The 20,921-nt window shown below is 37.8% G+C and overlaps 1 protein-coding gene across 2 annotated transcripts in view; it reads left to right on the top strand.

The window, feature by feature from the left end:
- Positions 1-20,921, top strand: part of EDIL3 (EGF like repeats and discoidin domains 3) — a 240,292-nt gene that overhangs the window by 214,874 nt on the left and 4,497 nt on the right. For both annotated transcript variants that reach the window (XM_041426668.1, XM_041426666.1), the window contains one exon: positions 10,718-10,873. In XM_041426668.1, the coding sequence (XP_041282602.1) occupies positions 10,718-10,873 (156 nt within the window). The remainder of the gene's footprint in view (positions 1-10,717; positions 10,874-20,921) is intronic.

Genomic DNA, 20,921 nt, shown 5'->3' with positions numbered 1-20,921 from the left:
CTGTATACTGAAGGTTTGGTTGCAGACCAGCTTTAGTTAATATTTAATATAAATAAGGCATTTTAAATTGCCTGCTGCTGCATCTGTGAATTCTAGTTTAAAATTTGGTTTTAAAGTGTTTGAAAGTTGATTTAATCCAAGTTTCTTGTTGAAAATTTTTATGATTCATCCCAGCCAATCAGTTTTTGTGGAACTTCCATTATGTAGGCTTTAGAATGAAATACATATATGTTAAAAATGGTAGAAGTTACTCAGTTGTTACCTTTCTCTGGAATTTGGAAGTGCATTCTCACTTTTCAATACCTGGAACCAAAAGTGAACCTGAACCAAGCAGGACAAGATGTAGATCAGCTCCTTCAAAAGCAAAATACTTTTTATCTCATAATATTTATGGGGTTTTGTTTTCTGTCTGGGAGTTTGTTTCTTTGTTTGTTTGTTTTGGGAGGAGTTAGTGGATTTGGTTGGTTTTTGTTTGGCTGGTTTGTTCCATTTTTTGAGGGCTTTTTTCAATTCTGACAGCAGGTGGAGATTTGTTTATTTCTTTTTTTTAACTTTGGGGAACAGGAAAATATTTTTCCACCTAACCCAAGGCCTAAACAAACAAAAACAACAACCAGGTAAATAATGAACTTCCATATTACCGCCATTAATTTTCATTTCATAAACAAAATTAGCTACTTGTGCATTAGATGAGCCCATTTATGATCCCAACACTTTTTCCAAAGATGTTTATCAGTCCTGCCATAAAAGATGTCGTCTCATCCTCTCTGCAGGAAGCCAAGTAGAAGTTGTGATATTTCATTTGTGGGGAAAGTTTTTTCTCTTTCCAGGTATTGCATCACCACCCTTTGATTTCCATTTAAAACCCAAACTGCGCCAAAACCCCAAGAAAAAGGCAAGGAAAGACATCCATATTTCTCCTGGCTGCCTTTGCAAGTGCTGCCATGAGGCATTAACTTCCCCAGACATTTCTATCAGGTGCCATTCTGAAATTCATGGTTAAATACACCCTTCTTCCTGGCCAGGGTTTTTTCAGCAGAGCATTAATCCCTAAAATCAGCTGCGGCCCCGCGGTCGCGGCGGAGCCGGCAACGCCGCGTGGGGCGTTTGCAAAGCCAAGGAAATAAATCCGTGCCAGATCAAAGCTGAGTCCCAGGGTTGGGTCTGCCCTGCCAGGAGCCCAGGCTTGTTTTGACCAGAGGTCTATTTACCAATCTCTGCAACAGGGGCTCCAGGGTGTCCTTTTGACTAATAGCGGATAATCTTTCCTGTGTCCTGCAGAATGAAGATTAATAGACCTTTCAATTGCATTCAAGAAAGTATATTATGAGATTATTGCCTTGAAGTGACAAGACATTCAGTCTAAAATGGAAGAGAAATCTGATTTCTTCTGTAAACCTGGAAAAATACTTCTCTGGCTAAAACAGCCAAAGCTGTTTTCTACAATATAGTGTACCCATTTTATATTTTTGTGCTGGTTGTTAACAGTGTGTCACTGGGGGAAAAAAAAGCTTGCCCTAATATTTTAGAGGGTAGCACACACACATAAAAAAACAAAACAAAACAAAACAAAACAAAACCAAAACAAAAAACCAAAACAAAAAAAAAAAAAAAAAAAAAACCCAAAACACAAAAAACCAAACCTCAAACATTTTTATTAAAAAAACATTCAAAAAAGCCACTTTTATTAAAAAAAATTGCAAAAATAAAACCCCAAACAAAGCAAAAAAAAAAACCAAAAAAAACCACAAAACAAAACAAAAGAAAAAATAACCAAGCCAAAGACCAAAACCACCCAACTTGCTGTTGTTTGCAAAATCTAGTATCACAATTTTGTCATTTTTAGTGTATAGCTACAGCAGCATAGCTGTATGGAACAGATTATGCATAATAATCCCTGCTGACAGATGGGCAAAGTCATTCATAGAAACAATGGCTGAGTGATGCTGTCTTGGCCAAGTTTCCTACAAAAAATAAGAATTATGCAGTCAGAGCTTTTAAACACATGGAGAAACTTCCAGCCTTAACCCCACTTATCTTCTAGGCAGACTTAGCTTTGCTTACAGGCAGGTTTTCGTTACTGTTTCAACAGTTCAGTAGTTATATTAATTATTAGTCACTTTGCAGTATCTGGTGTGCAAGCTTATCTTCACTCTGCTCATCGATCTGTAGCTCAGATACTCATACATTATTGAGACATTTTTATGTGCTCCAGAAAATATTTGCAACATTATTAATTACCCGAGGGGGGAAAAAAAAGCAACCAGGTAAATAATGAACTTCCATATTACCGCCATTAATTTTCATTTCATAAACAAAATGAGATGCTTGTGTGTAGATTATGATCCCAACACTTTGTAAAAAGATATTTATCTGTCCTGTCATAAGGGCTGTTGTCTCATCCTCTCTGCTGAAAGCCAAGCAGAAGTTGTGATATTTCATTTGTAGGTAAGGGTTTTTGTCTTCCCAGGTATTGCATCACCAGCCTTTAGATTTCTATTTAAAACCCATAAAGTGCCAAAACCCCAAGAAAAAGGCAAGGAAAGACATCCATATTTCTCCTGGCTGCCTTTGCAAGTGTTGCTATGACACGTAAACTTCCCTAGAGCTCACATTTCTATCAGGTGCCTTTCTGAAATTCATAGTTAAACACACCCTTCTTCCTCTGCTTATATTTCAAATTTTATTATCTGTATTTTGGCCAGTGTTTTGTTACTGTTTTACTCACTTCAGCACCTGAGATTCCCAGTAATGATCTTTAACAGAAAATAAGGAATCTCCACTGGAACAGAGCTTACTGATGCATTTCCTTATCAACCTGAGATATATTTTAATAAAATAAAAAGATGCAACAGAACTCCTATCTTACTCTTCTCTACATTTGAAGAGAGTGGAACAGTCCTATCATCTCAACATGATTTGTTCTTTATTTAAAAGTAAGACAAGCAGAAATGCAAATAGTCAATATTTTACTTTATTTAACTGTGCAATTGTTCTTTTCTGTGCTATATTTTCACCCCTAGTCATGGCCAACAAATTTGATCAAAAGTTCTCACAATCACTATTGTAAATTCAGCAAGAACTACTTCAGATTACGTCTTCCAGAAATAAAGCTACTTCTTATTATCATACAGGGTGACAAATTTTTTTTGCAGTTTTTGCCTTCTTGTATAAAGAACTGAACGTAAATTAAATGTATTTCCTCATTTCCTTGTCTATTTCTGTCCATAAATAGGTGCTGGGACTGCTGTAAGCAGTGTTCAGCTTGGGGGCTTCACAGAAAAGCAGCATAACACACACTCAGCGTGCTGTGTCATGACCATATTCATATTTTTATTCTCTCTGCTTTATTTTAACGGCTAATTTTTGTTCTGCCCTTGGCTTTCCCACAAGAATTCCAAGCGATTGACCTCACACAGGACAGTGCCCCAGATTTTATCAGCTCTTGGAGTGCACTAAAGCAGCTCAAAGGCTTCTCCAAGCTCCACCAGATGTCTAAGCCTGCTTAATCGTTGGTAATTGAATGGGCTATTTTTAAATATCCTGGCATCCTCAAGGGCTGATGAGTGTCCCACAGCAGAGAGACAGACGTTTTATTAGTGGTTTCTTGACTGCTGGTAACTAATTCAGCCAACTGTGCCATCTCTTCAAAAATCCTCTAATCGTGATTACAGCGAGAATATCCCATGCGCAGATGTGAAATACCCAGTGGTAGGAGAAAAGGTTATGGATTTAATCATCACTGATGCTATCATCTCAAAACTCTACGTTTTCTTTTACTTCAGACCTTAAAATACCTGGTGCTGACATTTCCCTTGCGCGTGCTCCCTGATAAGTTGTGAGAGCGATCCAGATCTGTGGAATTAATTCTCGTTTGCAGGATCAGGAAGAAAACAGCATTACCTCACGTGTGCTGTGGGCAGGATTTACCAAGGTGCTGATACAACCACAGCACATCATCTACCTTAAATGACCCAAAATTTCCTTCTTCTTCTTCTTCTTCTTTTTTTTTTTCTTTTTTTTTTCTTTTTTTTTTTCTTTTTTTTTTTTTTTTTTTTTTTAAATACCAAGGAACTGACTTTATTCATGGCTTAGTAAAGTGTGGCTCTGAAAAGCTGGTCTTCAATAAATAGATACTCCTCTGAAAATGTCCAAATAGTTCGTCATATACACCTGTCTTATCTGAATTCTTACTGAAATGCTGAAAAAATATTATAGCAATTTAGCTGGGTTTTTCTTCCTTTTCCAGTAACAGCTACATAACAGGGATTATTAAGTATGTAAATAAGGAAGGATTCACACAATCTGTACTTTTTAAGAAGTAATGGCTACTTAAGAGGTTGCTGGTGGAAATAAAATAAGTTTTCAGCCTGGTTGTGGGTTTCACTCCAAATTTTCAACATAATGGCCTGAGAGGTATTTTTGATGACCCGTGGAGATTACAAAGAACAGGCTTCACCCTCCAATTTATCATTTTTAAATTGTACTGGAGACAGCTGATGGTACATGGAATTCTTCCTAACCTGTTCCTTCAGTGCAGTTACTGCAGCCATAAAGCCATTCAGAGGGAAAAGCAATTAAGAGCAATAAGAAAATAAGACCAGTATTTATTATCTTAGCCTACAGGACTACAGGCATTAAAAATATAGTGACACACTTTTAAAATCATGTTGAAGGTCTAAGCTTAAGTGGAAAAGAAGCCAGCAAAAAAACAAAAATCCACATTTTTAAAGGAGAAAAAGAGCAGCTCTTCTGTTTTATTTTATTTGAAAGCAACCCATCTCTACCTAGGTTTGATAAGAAGTTTAATTTTAAACATATGACAGCTGGTATAGCTAATACATACCCAATTAAATGAAAAAAAATTATTTTTATTTTATTTCATTTTGTTTTGCCTAGGAAGCATGAAAATCCTGTATAGTGGAATATTGATCAAAATACTAAAAAATGCTGTTTTCTATTAAGTTATTATGGCTTCTTCTAGAGCAATTCACTTTCTGTCATACCTTACTTAAATTTTTTTCAGGCTGCATTATTAGATATTTACCCTAATATTATATTTTTAAGATGCTGCACAATAAAAACTCTCTCTTATGGAAGATGCTGTGATGAAAATTAGATTTCTCTGCAAAGAGCATCTAGTTGCTCAGCTGATTTTTCCCCATAACAGTTTTTAGATCCAATTGGTCATGATGGATTCTAGTTTGGGGTTGGTTTGGGGTTTGGATTTTTTGTGGGTTTAATATTTAGGCTTTAGGGAAAAAAAAGCCTGAAATGCTGAGTTTCAGTTTACAAAACAGTGCTGCGGGTGAAATATTTTTAGAAACATAGAGATGTTGCACATCTGCAGCAAGCATACTGCACCAGCACTAATTTTCCTTCACATCCATATTTTGGGCTTGGAGGAGAGTGCAAAGCACCTTCATCTGATGCAGTGAGATGAGGAAAGCTGCATTTCTGCCTTTCTGATGTGGACACTGCAATCCTGTCCCTCCTTTTCTTAGGGCAGAGGTAACAGCTCTGACTGTGTCAGCTCACCTGGAAAAATCAAGGCAATCATTAGGTCTTAAATGAAGAGTAAATAATCTGCTCAGGACAGGTTATTTACTCTTAGTTTATTTACTTGGAAAGCACGTTGGTCTCTCTTGGTGGGGTTTGGTGTCCAGCCATGAGTTCCAGCCCTTATCTCAAGCATCCAAAAATAATCTGAGACCTCACACTGATATCAGGATATTTAATAGGCAGGTCTGCACTTGGGTGAATTAGCAGCTGGAGACAATTCTGGCCTCCTTCTTGCAGCCTCTTAAGAACTGTCCCCACCTTGGCAGTGCATCTCTCCAGTTTCATATTCTTTGGATCCAGGTTTCTTTGTTTCTGATCCCAGTGATTTTGTATTTGCCAAGTGGATTGAGGTTGACCAGCATTCATCAGTGTTATCTGATGAGTGGTTTAAAAAAACAAAACAAACAAACAAACAAAAAGCCCCATACTCTACAGGATCACAAAGGCAAATAAAATAAAACCTGTGAGAAACAAATGTCATGTCTAAAATTACAAGAAAAGCTGAACATAGGATTGGCTATACTGGGAACAGAACCAAAATGTCTCTATAAGGACAGGATTTAACATCTTGAATACTCCTGAAATGATGAACAGCTGAAAGTCACAGTGAGCCATTTCACATCCTCTTCACTGTGAAACAGGGACTGGCACTCCCTGCATCCTGGGGATTCTGTCTCCTCCTTTGACACTGCCAGGTTGATGAGGAGTGTGTTATTTTTAAAGACACCTTCACTTTTCACGCACCGGTTCACATGATGGGCTATCCTCACAAACCATGGGTTCCCTTCAGATTAAATTAAGCTAAAAGATGTGCTGAAAAAGGTGGTCCAGGGTTTCTGGAGGTGGAAGCCCTGCAGCACAGCTGTGCAGACACCTTGCTCTGTGGTGTCAGCGGTGCAGGTCTGCTCCTGCTCCCCTGTGGTGTCTGTTGAATTTGTTGGGACTCTCGTGGCAAGAAGGAATGATGAAATCTGGCTCCATGGTCTCAGAAGGCTAATTTATTATTTTATGATGCTATATTACATTAAAGAATACTATACTAAAGAATACAGAAAGGATACTTACTGAATGCTAAAAAGATAATAATGAAAACTTTTGACTCTTGCCAGAGTCTGACACAGCTTGGCTGACTGGCCAAAGAGTCAAAACAACTCACAGCAGAATCCAATGAAACAATCACCTGTGGGTAAACAATCTCCAAATACATTCCAAAGGAGCAAAACACAGGAGAAGCAAAAAATTATTGTTTTCCTTTTTCTCTCAGCTTCCCAGGAGAAAAATCCTGGGTGAAGGGATTTTTCCAGAGAATGTGAGTGTGACATCTGCCAGTGTGAATGCTGAATAAACGTGCCTGTATCTCCCAGCCTCTGGGATTTTGGGCATGCGTGCTTGGGTTTTGCCATGTGTTGGAGAGCCAGAGAATGGCTGAGGTTGCAAGGAATCTCTGGTGATCATCCCATGAGCTGCACACCAACACCCCGAGCTCGTGCTGCACATCCACCCAAGCGCTTCCTTGGAAATGTTCCACACTCAGGTGTATTTATCTTTGTGCGCTCCTTAAATTAATTCTCCTCCAAACCACCCTGAATTGTCTGTAACATCTGAAACAAGGTGGGGAAAGGGAATAGTTACAGCCCAAGAGGCTTCTTTCAGACACAAGATGCTAAACTGCCTTTTGATCAGCTGCTTGTAGAAATGTACATTAACTGCAGACCATGGTTCTTCTTGTAACCAGCTAATGATCCTCTCAGTTGCAGACTAATTGCCTCTACCTCCTTCTAAATTCTGCTGCACTGAAAAAGCCAGAGTCACATTCTAATCCTGTTAATCACATTCAGCTTTGAAGGGTACACACTGGTTGTGTCTTAATTCAACTTCTCTCCCTGGTAATTTGTTTGATTGCCTGTTACTTGCAAGCTGCACTAACTGAATAAAAGTGTTCTGTATCCTGATGGGAAGTTATGACTTTCATTTAAGCTATTTTAGTGCAGATGTTTTACCTAGAAGGTGGTGTAAATTCTCCTCAACTTTCTGCTCTAAAGTGGGTTCAATACACAGAATGGAAAGCAAGATAGAAGGTAATGAGGCTACAAAGTAAAAGCTGCATTTCTTTAATTTAAATAATGATCTTTATTGCCTGAAGACTTCTCATGTGCTTATGAATAAACAGGTAAATGAGATGCTAAAATATGAGATGGAAATGCTGGTGCTATGTCCTGTGTTCTTTTCCTTCATCTCCAGCAGTATGTGTTGTCTGCATTGTCAAGACCTAACAAGAGTCTATTTATTAATTATTTCTTTTTTCACTTTTTTTTTCTCAAAAAAAAGCCCCAACACACATATTCTACACAGTCCTATATAAGTCTTATTGGAAAAAAAAAAAAAAAAAAAAAAAACACCTGAGCAAAGCCAAATTACCTTCCAGCTTCCCACATAATTTTCTGACCAAAAGTGCAAGGCCACTGGATGTGTTCTATAAGCAGAAAACAATCATTACCAGGACATTTTTATTAACACTGGATGTATGTGATAATAAAGATTTATTGTGATCCTACCTTTGGAATCCCCTGAATCTTAATGAGAAATTTTTTTTCTCCCTGTTCTGAATTTCAATGAGGAGTACTCTGAGTGTCATGGCCATGTTAAATATTTGTGAAATCCTCTCAGCTCACTTTCAACATTTTAAAAATAAACAACTGGTTTTGTGGAGGCATGTTTTCAAGCTAACAGGAGAGACATTGACTTTTAGTATAAGAAGCATTCTCTGCTAAAAAGAGGTCACACTTGTAAAATGCTAATGTCAAAATTATTTATAGAGAGAATCTAAAGTTGCCTCTGAAATGTTTAGTTCAAAAACTGCCTGAAAGTGTGGACCAATTAGTGATTCCTTACCAGATCAATCTGTTTAGAAAAACAGACTATTCATTTACACTCCAAAAATATTTGGAAGCAAGGTCTGGAGACCTGGTGTTTATTAATTCATGAAAGACTTCTACTAATTAGCAGGGCTCATTTCCCAGGGGTCCACTTAGGCTGTGGAACCCTGCACTCCTTACAGAAGAGAAAACTCCCTTCAAGCCATTCATGAAAGCTTCCAAAGCAGGCTCCTGCTCTGATTGAGTCCCTCCCCACTGAATAAAAATAACACAGTTTTGCCTCCCAGGGACGCTTCCTTCATATCCTGGGGTGCCCCACCATTGCTACTGGCAATAAATTAGCTCATTCTGGTAAAACCAAAATTCTCGAGCCATCTGCAGACCCTGACATTTCTCCTTATTGCTTTGGTACCTCAGTATTGAACATTGTAAGTAATTCCTCTCTTAAAAATTATTTACTACTTGTTATTTGCTGCTATTTGCTCCCATGTTGGGATCTCCAGGCTTCCTTTGCTTGATTGCTCTAAACAGTGAAATTTTCCTCTTTTTTTTTTATAAATTTACTCTTACACTTTTTGGTTGTTTTCTTCTTTACATTGTCACAGAATCCCAGGATGGTCTGAAGGGTTGGGAGGGACCTTGAATCCCACCCAGTGCCCCCCCTGCCATGGCAAGGACACCTTCCACTGTCCCAGGCTGCTCCAAGCCCTGTCCAGCCTGGGATACAAATCCAAACCCCAATATCCATCTTTCAAAGGCACTGTGCAGGACCAGCTGACTTCTCAAGCTCTTTTGTTTCCATTTCTCTTCTCATTATTAACTTCTTGTGCTCCACAGCACATCTGTTCTTCTCCCCAGCCCCACATCCCATCCAACATGAGTTTGCTCAGGGATCCTCAGCTTCCTAAAAATCCAGCATTGGATCTTCAGCATTTGATCAGCCAGAGATTCTTTATTTCTTCACTTTCAAATTTCTATTTTTTCTGAAAAAACATGTCAATCATCTGTTTGTGGAGTTCAGCACTCCTCTCATTTTAGTGTAATATTTTTACTCTGAGTCTCTCTTGCCTGATTTAAGGAACAATTTTATAGATGCCAACTGCCTCACAGCCATTTATTGTTTGAAATAAATCCACCTTTTCTTTTATTTCTTTTTTTACTGGCTCTCCACATTGCTGGAGGACACAGAATGAAACCTCAGTTATACTCTCAAATTTAAAAAAAATATCAATTTTGATAGGGAGTTCAACTCCTTCATTCTGCCTCTGAAATTACATTATTAGGTCAATTTAGTTTTGCTATTGCATTCTCTTTCTTGATTATTTTAATCCAAGGCATCTGGCCCAAATCTGTTACATTCAGAGCTGGGTTCTGGTTCACAAAGAACCGAGCACAGACATGCTGACTCATGTGGAAACCACTTGAAAGCTCAGATTTTATTAGGCTTTAAGACTCCTGCCTTGCATTTTTAAAAAGCATTCTGCTAAGATTATAAAATAAAAAAACTCCAAAAAAATTCAAGAAATGAGAAACTTTGATCTTTTCAGGTAGAAAAAGAAAGAAAGGTGTAAAGTGAGAAGGAATTTCAGGAGGAAAAGGAGCATGATAGTAAATGTTTTAAGAGCCTTACTAAAGCATGGGCTCATGAACAGAGAAGGAAATGGAAAAGCAAGTATTCTGATTATTAGCAGCACATGGGAACACTTTTTAGCTGCAGATCATTCCCAGTGTAGATTAACTGGGTTTTTCGGGAAGCATGTATGACACCCAGCACAATGGAGAAAGGTGTGAGATTATTCAACGTTGTGCCACTAGGTTAATCAAAAATAAATTTTAAAAAATTAAAAAAAAAAAAAGGAAAGTAAAGGTAAATTTTAAATTTAATTTTTTTTAAATTTTAAATTTAAAATTTAAATTTATTGACTTGGAGTTTTGAGAAGTAAATTATTATCCATGGAGTCAGCACACAGTGGGAGGCCCAAAGCTGTGTGGCAAAACCAGACTGGAAACAGAAGGTGTTCTAATTTTGTATTCCTCTGTTTTATCTTTTTTTTTTATTTATTTATTTGAGTTTGTTGTGTTTGTTGCGGGTTTTTTATGGGCTTTTAGAATTTGTTTTGTCTTTTTGGGATTCTTTTGTTTGCTTGGTGGGTGGGTTTTTTGGGGTTTTTTTTTTTGGTTTATTCGGGATTTTTTTGTGGGTTTGGTTTTTTGGTTGGTTGGTCGTACATTTGTGGTTTTTTAAAAAAAATTTAAACTGTTCTGACTGTTCTGTTCAGATTGACCTGCTCATCCCTACGAAGATCACTGGGATAATCACCCAAGGAGCTAAAGATTTTGGCCACGTCCAGTTCGTGGGGTCCTACAAGCTTGCTTACAGCAATGATGGGGAGCACTGGAAAATATACCAGGATGAAAAGCAGAAGAAGGACAAGGTAAGGCAAAGGGAAAAATCAGTAGTTTGGTTGTGATTTCACCACTGATGAGGGTCTGCAGGTTATTTCATTGGGTTCCATGTGCAGGGGATGGCACAGGGTGAATAAAAGTCACAAAACACGATGACATTCACACTGCAGTGGTGCCATGCACCTGATTTAATGCTGTTAAATGCAGAAAATTTTACAGTTCTCCATTAATCACTGCTGTTTCTTCATTTAACCCTAGAGCAGAAGGCGTGTAAACAGCAGTGTATATGCATAATCAAAAAAAAAAAAAAAAAAAAGTTTCAGTGCATTTTTTGGTGAGTATGGACTATTTTCAATGATTTCCTGTGAAGCACATTGTTGTTACCCAGCCATTTTGGACAAGAATTTTTTGTTTTGTTTTGTTTTGTTTTGTTTTTTCCTGGAAATTAATGGCTAGGGTTTCAAATGCCCACTGAAAATATTTTTTTTATTATGCTATAAAATAATGAAGAAACATAAAAAAGTTTCACAACTTCCTCTGCAAATGTTTAATGAGAGGCATAAGGAAAGTAGAGGTTTGCTGATTGATTTACCTGGAAGCATTTACGTTTTCTCTTGTTTTCATTATACCTTTCCCTTAAACTGTATAACACTTTTATACTGCAAATACCTGAATTTCATAATCATCTGTTAAGAAAAATTTTCTTACAGCATATGCATCGCTCAGGGAAATGTTAACCAAGATGACAAAATGTGAATTATTTGTTAAATGTCTTAGTAGGGTTATGTCTGATTAAAACAAAAGACGGATTTATTGAAATACCAGATGGCTGATGTGTCTGATAACATCTCAAATCTGGGTATTCAGGGTGATAAATGTTCAGGCTTCCATGTATATTTCTTAGTATAAATAAAAATTCTTCGGGAAATAAACTGGCATATTCCTCACATAAGTCAATTAAATTAATTTTCTTTCAAACAGTGAGAAAACTTCTGATATGCATCAAAATGTGCTGTGTGAGTACAGGGAGACCTAATGATGAGGGGGTAGACAAGTGCATCTGCCACACTGGGCAGATTTTAATTGATTGATTAAATGTCATTCATTAGGGGAATGTGTTATTACTGTGTTGAGTGTTTATGTATAATATATATCCTAAATTACAGTACTGAGTATTTGCATGGCTCTATTTCTGTGTCTGCATTGTCAGGCCCTGCTATCCAGACGTGACACTGTGAATTCCTGAAACCCAAGTGTCACCTCACTGTGTCTTCTACCCAAACTGAGACTTTTTTTAACTAAAGGATTTTAGATGGGGGAAAAAAACAAAAATCAGTTTGTTAGCCACCTGGTTCAGAAGGTTCTGACACCAATTTTTTTTTTTTTTTTTTTTTTTGGATTGTGGATGAGACACCTGGTTCAGAAGGTTCTGACACCTTTTTTTTTTTTTTTTTTTTTTTTTTTTTTTTTTTAGATTGTGGATATGTTTGGCATAACTGGTTGTCAGATAAAAATTGGAAGCAAACAGCTCACCTTAGGCAGGCATACCACAAATACATTCCATTTAAGGGACAGGAGTGGCTTCACTACTTTTCACACATCCTATTTTAAATCCCTGACATTTAAAAAGAGAGGAAAAGTGAAAGAAATGTTTTGTCTAAGCCAAACTTGTGCCTGCATTCATTTTATTGCAAAGGAGAACATGGGTTGAAGTCCCTGGTGATAACAGAGTCACAGCAAATCTAAATGAAAATGCACTCTGATTTAAAGTACTGTTCCAGTCTACATTTGTTTGTACCATTGGCCAAAGCAATTAAATTGTTTTTGCCTTCTTCAGCAGATGGACTGTTAATTGCTACACACATATTCCACTAGGAACAATGGGAAACTCTTAATCGTTGTCTCATTTAAACATATCACACCCTGTATTAATTAACATCCCTGAGAATAAAATTTTAAAATTGATGCATATTATTAAGATCCTTTAACAAGTCAAGATCATTTAAAAGCACACCAAGATCAAATGCACTTCACTGGAAATAAGAATTTCTGAATCTAAATTTGTACAAAATAAATAAGTTCACTTGATTGGAGTCTAGACCTCAGCCTCTGATACACAAACATCAAGCTGAAATATCTGGTTTTGGGATGTTATTTATCTATATCAAAAACATCTAGAAAAGTTAAAAGTTCGATGGCAGAGTCTGACTTTCCAGAAGTCACTGAAGTGGGCAAAACTTTATAGGATGCAGGACTGGAAAGGGTCTCAGACAGCTCTTGGGCATGCACCTTTTGACCTCCAAAGGCACTGTGGTCCTCTGCTCCTACACCCTCAGCAGAAAATGGGATTCAAGAGCCCCAAGCCCCTTCCTGTCACCTTGGAGTAGGTGCAGACAGGTAAATTTCAGAGTTTAAGTCATTCACCTGTCCTTCACCTCAGACAAGGCTGTACCATCCTCCCTCAGATTATTATTTAATATGTTCCAAGAGACAGATTGTGATGAAGCTTCTACAAACAGGCAGCTCCAGTGTTTAAATATCCTCTAAAGTGGAAAGGTGGCTTATCCCCCTTGCTGCCATACACCCACCCTGTCCTCAGAGGACACAAAAAACGGATTTTATCTTCATTTTTTTTCTTTTTGTTTTGGTTGGAGTGCTTCAACCTATTTCTTCTCTGTTTCCATCATCCGTTTCCTGACTGAGAATGCATAAATTTCTTCAGCCAGAGGAATGGAGTGTCAGCCAGTAAACCCTTTTTGACACCTCCTTACCACTCCAGCTGGGTGGATGCGATGCTCCCATGGGTTTTGGAGAGAAACTCTGGTCTGTGTGCCGTGGGACAGAAATATAAATAAAAATAAAACCACAAGGAGAAAAAGCAGTGCCTCATCCATGAGGAGCAGGAGAGGAGCAGCACCACTGATCCTCTCTTTGAACAGGATCCACTACCCACTCCAGCTGGGTGGATGCGATGTTCCCATGGTTTTTGGAGAGAAACCCTGGTCTGTGTGCCGTGGGACAGAAATATAAATAAAAATAAAACCACAAGGAGAAAAAGTAGTGCTGTACATCATCCATGAGGAGCAGGAGAGCAGCAGCACCACTGGTCCTCTCTTTGAAGAGGATCCACTAAAATTTCTTTATCCTAAGGTTAGATTTGCTCCCAAATGCAAGGAAACAAAACAAAACAGAACAGAACAGAACAATTATCCTAAGGTTAGATTTGCTCCCAAAATGCAAGGAAACAAAACAAAACAAAACAAAACAAAAACAAACAAACAAACAAACAAAAAAAACAAACAAAAAAAACCCCCTAAAAATAACAACCCAAGTTTTCATAGCAAAGTGAAAATTCTGTGAAATGTTACCTCTGTTTTCAGGAGATAGAGAAGGGAGCTAAAAGGCAGACATCAACAACTATCAACAGCAACAAGAATAAATACTCATATTGTACCCTCATTAGTTCTATTTATTAACTGAACATCCTGATTTATTCTATGAAGGACAGAACACATAATCTTTCTTATTTCTCCTGAAGGTGATTTAGTCACCCTGTCCTCACCCTGCCTTTAACCATCAAAAAAGTTTAGAGGAATTGTGGCTCCAAAACATTTCAGGGAAAGGAAGACAGGAAGAAAGGAAAAAAACCCCAACTTTTAAAGTCACGGACAAAAAATTATGGATATATTGCTAGGCTGGTAATAATGATTTGTGGGTGAATATTGTGACTTTATAATGAAATTGTGACTTTATAGTTTAGGCAAGAGTTGAGAACTTAATCCCATCTGGTGGTTAGCATCTCACTGCTGATCTGTTTACAGGATGAGTCCTAACAGATCAGCAGATCTCACTCAGTTCCTGGGGCTGTTCACTTATCCCTCCTCATCATTTTTTCAAGTTCATTTCAAAATGTGAAAATTAATGGTTTCTTGCAGTATGTTGTGTACAATACATTTATATTTATTTTAGTTTATATTAATTTTATATTTTTTTTTATTTATATATTTTCATAAATACAGAGGATATCATCTCTTGCACACTGCAAATTTGGTCATTCCTAACAAAACTGTGGTTTAGAGGCGAAGAAAATAGTGTGTTCAGTTTTTTGCACTATTTCACATTGAAAAGCAGTTCCAAGAACAGTGTCTCTTGCAGCTCCTGCTTGGCTTTTGCTATTTTAATGGCCAGTTATTTCATTTCACATCTGTGCTCAATTCCTGTGACTGCAGACAAAAAGATACCGGGGAAAAATAGGGGAAAAAAAAGCAAATGGAGCCCTTCTCATTCATTTTAAATAGTTTGAATGGGTTGCCTGGAAAAAATATGAAAAGTTTGCGTGTTGCCATCAAGAAACAAACTAAATTACATTGCAGGCTGTCACGTAGGAAGAAAATATATTTTAGAAACAGGACCAGAGCTAATAGCTATCTTGTTTTTCTCAACTAGAGGTCAGTAGCTCACTGTGCCTCCAGAGCTGAGGACATCCAAACCAAATCTGACCTTTTTCTTTTTTTTTCTTTTTTTTTTTTTTTTTAAATCACATTCCACATGTGATTTATAAATTGCACAGCCTGCTGTAGGTAACTCAAGGCCAGCTGCAGTGTCAAATGGCATTTCAGAGGCTGTTTTCTTACAGGAAGATGAGAACATTTGAAAGTAGCCTAAAGGAGCCTGGCAGTCTGCAGCACTGCCAGTCACCATCAGCCATCAGCTGTGCAATTAGCTGCAGGTAGACAGCATCCAGTATGCAAATGGCCACTGGGTTTGTACACAAAATGATGAACTAGTCACAATTTATACATTTCTGAATGTACAGTCCATTGCTAGGGTGAGAGGAGACAAGAAGCTACTAATTAATCAAATCTTAGATCATCTCAGGTTAAAAATCTTCCTGCTAGATTTGCTAATGCTTTTTTTTTTTTTTCTGATGATGTTTAATTATTATAATATCTGGTTTACAAAGATAGGTTAAATTCCTACACATAATCTACATACTTGGCACAGGTAATGAAATTTTCTTCAGTAATATTACTTAAATGATCATTATTTGATAGCATAAATTATCACTATTTGATAGCATTATCTGCAATAATAGTTGTAATTTCTAATCTAAGTGACTTTTTTATCTGCACTGGTTTAAATTATGAGTGACTCCCACTACTCTGAGCTGAATTATCACAATTTGTGTCAGGTGAAGATCCAGCTATGCTCATTTCAGGTGTGCCCTCTCTCCCTGACGCCACACCAAAAGCTGGGGGAAGGCAAAATGAGCAAAAGACAAAATGCTCATTTAACAACCTACCTTGAATTTCTGTAAGCATTTCTGGAGGCAAGTTGGTCTTCAAAATGTTTCTCTTTTTGGCTTTGAACCTCCTGTAAGCCATGTGGACTAAATGCCCCTTTTTTGTACGATCAACATGTAGATCACATGGGAAAGACAGTAGGGGAATGTTAGAGTTTGTTTGATAAGTTTTAAAGTTTTATCTCCCTCTATCTGTTCTGAACATGGAGAAATAATAAAGGCTGTGTAAAGATATTCATGGATATGATATGTGTGCTCTTTATGTATAGTAACTGAGAGAAAAAATGACTTTTTCTCCTCTTATTGACTCCAAAAATGCACGTGCTCACAAACACATCTATGTGCCACCTTTATTTTTCTGAATATTGAGGTGTTCTGCACAGAAGAAAACTCCAAATAGGAGCCACGACTGGACATACTTTATAAAATATTCTTCCTCTTATAGGAGCAGGATTAACTGCTCTGTGAAATAACATTTTTTATTTATTCTGCTAGGTGTGAAAAATGTTGTTAAGGTACAGCAGACAACACACCTTTCCCCAAGCTGCTAGTCTTCAAGTATTTCTCCTAAATTTTTCTGTCTTACAACAGTTTTCTTTTTACAATTTGAATCAACCTACAGTGTCATTATCTGGATTTTCCACTAACACCATAAAACACTTTGTTTATGTTGAAAAATCTCACTGAATGCTTTCTTTTTACAATTTGAATCAACCTACAGTGTCATTATCTGGATTTTCCACTAACACCATAAAACACTTTGTTGAAAAATCTCACTGAATGTTTGAAATCAAGACATTAAAATTGCTTGCTGGACACAAGTACAAACAAGAATTGTTTCTATTTCAGACTTTTCAGCAGAGAATATCAGTACCTACTTTCCTGTCTTTCACTCTTTTTCCATAAAGCAATAATGAATAAATTTATCATATTTAAAAGTACAGCAGCATGCATTTTCTGGTATGTTTGGTTTTTTGGTTGTTTTTTTGGTTTTTTGTTTTTTTTTTTTTTTTCCTAACAGCATCTTCAAGAGCCTGAGCTACAGAGGAGTGTGTGGAGGGTCTGCATGTGTAAAACTGCTGGAGCTGCTGAGTAAATATTCCAGCAAGTTACACCTTTGGAGTGTGCAGAGTGGCATAAACAGATACAGACACTGTAAAATCTGAAATGTTCTACAGCAGGGTTGGCAAAAAGCAGGAGCTTTTTGATCCACTTGTACAAAAGAAAAGTCACCTTGTAACGTGGCAGCCACTGGTTTTGGGGAGGGTGAAGCTCTGTCCAAAGGAAGGAGCATCCTGTGGATTGGAATGATGCCTTAGGATTTTAGCTTTCATATTTTTCATGCATTTGTGATCCTGCAGTTCTTTAGTGCCTAACTCCAAACTCCACATTCAGTGTCAGCTGCTGCTGTCCCGTTCTGGGCAGACACAACAATTCCTCTCCAGGCCTGGCACTCAAGGACACCTCACTGCCCCAGGGCCAGAAATGGAAACAAAAGTGAGTTGGGGGGAGAAACCTGGGGTAAATGCCTTCATTAGCTGAAGCTGTAATGCAAAAGGACCAAATTTACAAAAGTGTGAAAACCCGTGGCCTGTGGTCCATTTTTGAGTGTAGGCCCTGGATGGGCTTTGCCTGCCCAAAGTGTACGTGGAGGCCCTTCAATAAACATAACCACTTTTAATTCCCTTCATTCCTTCTGGCCTCTGTTTTTAGGTAGCCCAGAAAGGCATCAGGAAAAGTCAGGTTGTTATTCCTCCCTAGTGCCCTTTCCCAGCTCTGAATTGTTATTCTTTTTTCCTGTCCGTGTCCCTAATAGCCTCGGCTGTTTTTCCCCCTCACAATTCATCTGATCTTTAGCAGTGGCTAAAGGCTGTGGAAGCTGTGCCATGGTTTAATTATGTGTTGAAAGGGGAGCTGTGACCTTTAGATGGCTCTGGATGACCCTGCTGTCATTGCCTGTCCCCTCCTGGCCCTGCTGAGGGGACACTGCAATATTGCCTGGTATCGATTTTCCTCACGCCACTTATGGTTTTATAGACATCTACAATATCTCCTCTCTGGCTGGAGAGACTTATCTGCTTAATAACTCCTAAAAAAAAAACTTCTTGCTGCTTCTTTCTCTGTGTTTGCTGTTTTGGGATGAGGCAGGAGCAGACCTGCACTCACAAGAGCTGAAAGTGAAGGTGTGCACTGGCTGTGTGCACTGACACATTGATAATTTACATTCTGGTCTTTATTTCTTGAGCACAAATCACCCTGGGGTTATTTCATTATTGGGGTTTTTTTTTTTTTTACATAGAGCATTATGTTGTAATTACAACAGCAGCCTCAGAAATCTTAAAAAGTCATGGCAGTCTTCAGAGCTATCCTAAAAAAAACTTCTCAGGAACAAATGTGAGGAGTGGTCATTGAGAGGCATCAGCTTTTCAAGGGTTTTAATTACTTTGGTGGCTCATTTAGTATTGACTGCTTGGGCATAAAACAACATGTAGATTTAAAAAATTACTTTTAGCTACAGAAATAGCTTTTTTTTCCACTGATAAGTAATGTTTTGTTCTTTGTCCTCCCTGCTCCTCCCAGATTCCTTGACTCTATTAGTGAATTGAGGCTAAAAGTAAATGAAGAGGGGGAAAGGATATAGTTTTTCCCACAAGAAATGTACCATGGGACCACAGGAAAAGAACAGTAAATTTCTGTTAGAATGTTATATTTTATGCAGGTCACACTTGTGGATGCTGACAATACTTCCCTTACTTTCGGATAAATTTATTTCCCTAAAATCCTTATTCTGATCTAGCACATTTAGTTAATTTTTTGAAACTAGTTCTTGAATTTTGAGGGAAGGTGTATTTCGTATTTGCATAAAATAGCCTCTGAGACAGATGAGTTAGATGTCAAGTGATAATGAAATCATGCATAAGTTAAAAATAATATTTAATTTGTGTTCTCATGCTGTAAGTAAATTACATAATCCTCCCTCCTTCAGCTGTTTGTTGCTGATTTTGCTTCACATAATTTTATCTTTCATATCTGAAAGATAAATATTCATATCTCAATATTTCATATTCAGATATGAACACTGGGACTGTAAAGTTTCCTTTGTCTAGCCTGGCAAAAATATAAAAAGATATTTCACATGCATGTGCAAGAAATCAAATTTTAAAAAGTTTTTTTAAAACCCAAGAAACAAAAAACACTTTTAAGCTTTCCTAGCTACATTTTGGCTTTTGGAAGGTGCCATTGTAATTTCAATTATGAACTTAGTAATGTAAATTTTTGCTACAAATGAAACTGGACTTGAGGTGCAAACCTTGTTAGCCCAAGCTCCTGCTGATTTATGTATCAACACTGTACTTGGGCAGCAAACAATTTTCCCTGTGCTAAATTATTTTGGTTGTTGGGGTGTTTTTCTTTTTCCTTAGACTCACAAAACTGATGATTCTGTGGTCATTTTCTCTGCTGCTTTATCCATCTATCAGAACTCCCACATCCTTTCATGCTCCCACTTCTGTGATTGCAGACAAGGGAAATTCATCAGTTGTAAAAGAGCATCACCTGGGGAGGGAATGGATTTTGTTTGATGTCCTGAAAGGACAGCACTGGAGAGAAACTTCCAAAATTCAAAGAGGTTCAGCACAGAGACCAAAATCTTTATGCACATGTCACAAAGGAACCAGAATCAGGGCTGAAATGCTAGATCAGCCAGCTTGCACTTCAAATTCTGGTATTTTTCCCAAGAACTTCTAGGAAACCTGTAATTCTGCATTAATTCAGTCACATAAGCACTTCTCCAGGAGGTCTATATTCTTCTCTGCATGATGCAAACAACAGTCATTCATTTTAAGTCGAAAAGCCATCAGGTTCAGTTTTTACAAATGAGAAGTGAATTGGCTGGCATTTTAAGAGAATGAACATTTCCCATAAAAACTGAAAATAACCCAAGGGGATAATCTGATCATTTTGCCAAAAATTGGTGCTGTGGCCTTTGAATTTAAATAGTGGCTGGCAGGGGAAAAATCTGGTACTGATTTATCACAGATATGAGTTTTATAATTCACTTTTGTGTGGGTTAACCAATACAGGTAGAAATAAGATCATAACATGCACTGAACAGAGCTAAGATGTTTTACTTTTATCACAGCCTGATGCTCTTAATTCATCTGCTGACTTTTGTCTGACATGAGAAGATAACATCCTTGATAATCACCACTTTAACAAAGGTTTATATAGTTGCATCCCAGCAACTTTCATAAGTGATACAATAAAAATTCTTAACTTTAATTATTAATGTTATTTCCTCGGAAGCAGTAACAGGATCTCCTGGGATTAATTTGAGATGGTACAAATGCCAAGTAAAAAGACATTTAATTTTTTAAATGTTAATGATTTTTGTGCAACTTTCAGAGCGTGGCCCTGGTGGAACAGAGGCTGAAGCTTTGAGTAGAAGGCTCTGCCTGCACCAGGGCTGAGTGTGAATGAATCACAAGATTTAGCAGAGGCAGGGACTCATGGAATCATAGACGTGGGTTGGGAGGCACCTTTAATTTCATCCAGTGCCACCCCAGCCATGGCAGGGACACCTCCCACTGTCCCAGGTGCTCCAAGCCCCAGTGTCCAGCCTGGCCTTGGGCACTGCCAGGGATCCAGGGGCAGCCCCAGCTGCTCTGGGCACCCTGTGCCAGGGCCTGCCCACCCTCAGATTGAAGGATTCTTTCCTAAAAACTAATCCCAACCTTCTCTTTGCCACTGTATACCTTAAGTTTAAACAGCGTTAA

The sequence above is a fragment of the Onychostruthus taczanowskii genome, unplaced genomic scaffold, assembly GCF_017590055.1.
Source record: "Onychostruthus taczanowskii isolate IOZ18803 unplaced genomic scaffold, ASM1759005v1 scaffold92, whole genome shotgun sequence".
Classification (NCBI taxonomy): domain Eukaryota; kingdom Metazoa; phylum Chordata; class Aves; order Passeriformes; family Passeridae; genus Onychostruthus; species Onychostruthus taczanowskii.
Note: the sequence above shows the minus strand (reverse complement) of the source record. Positions and strands in the feature narration are given on the sequence as shown.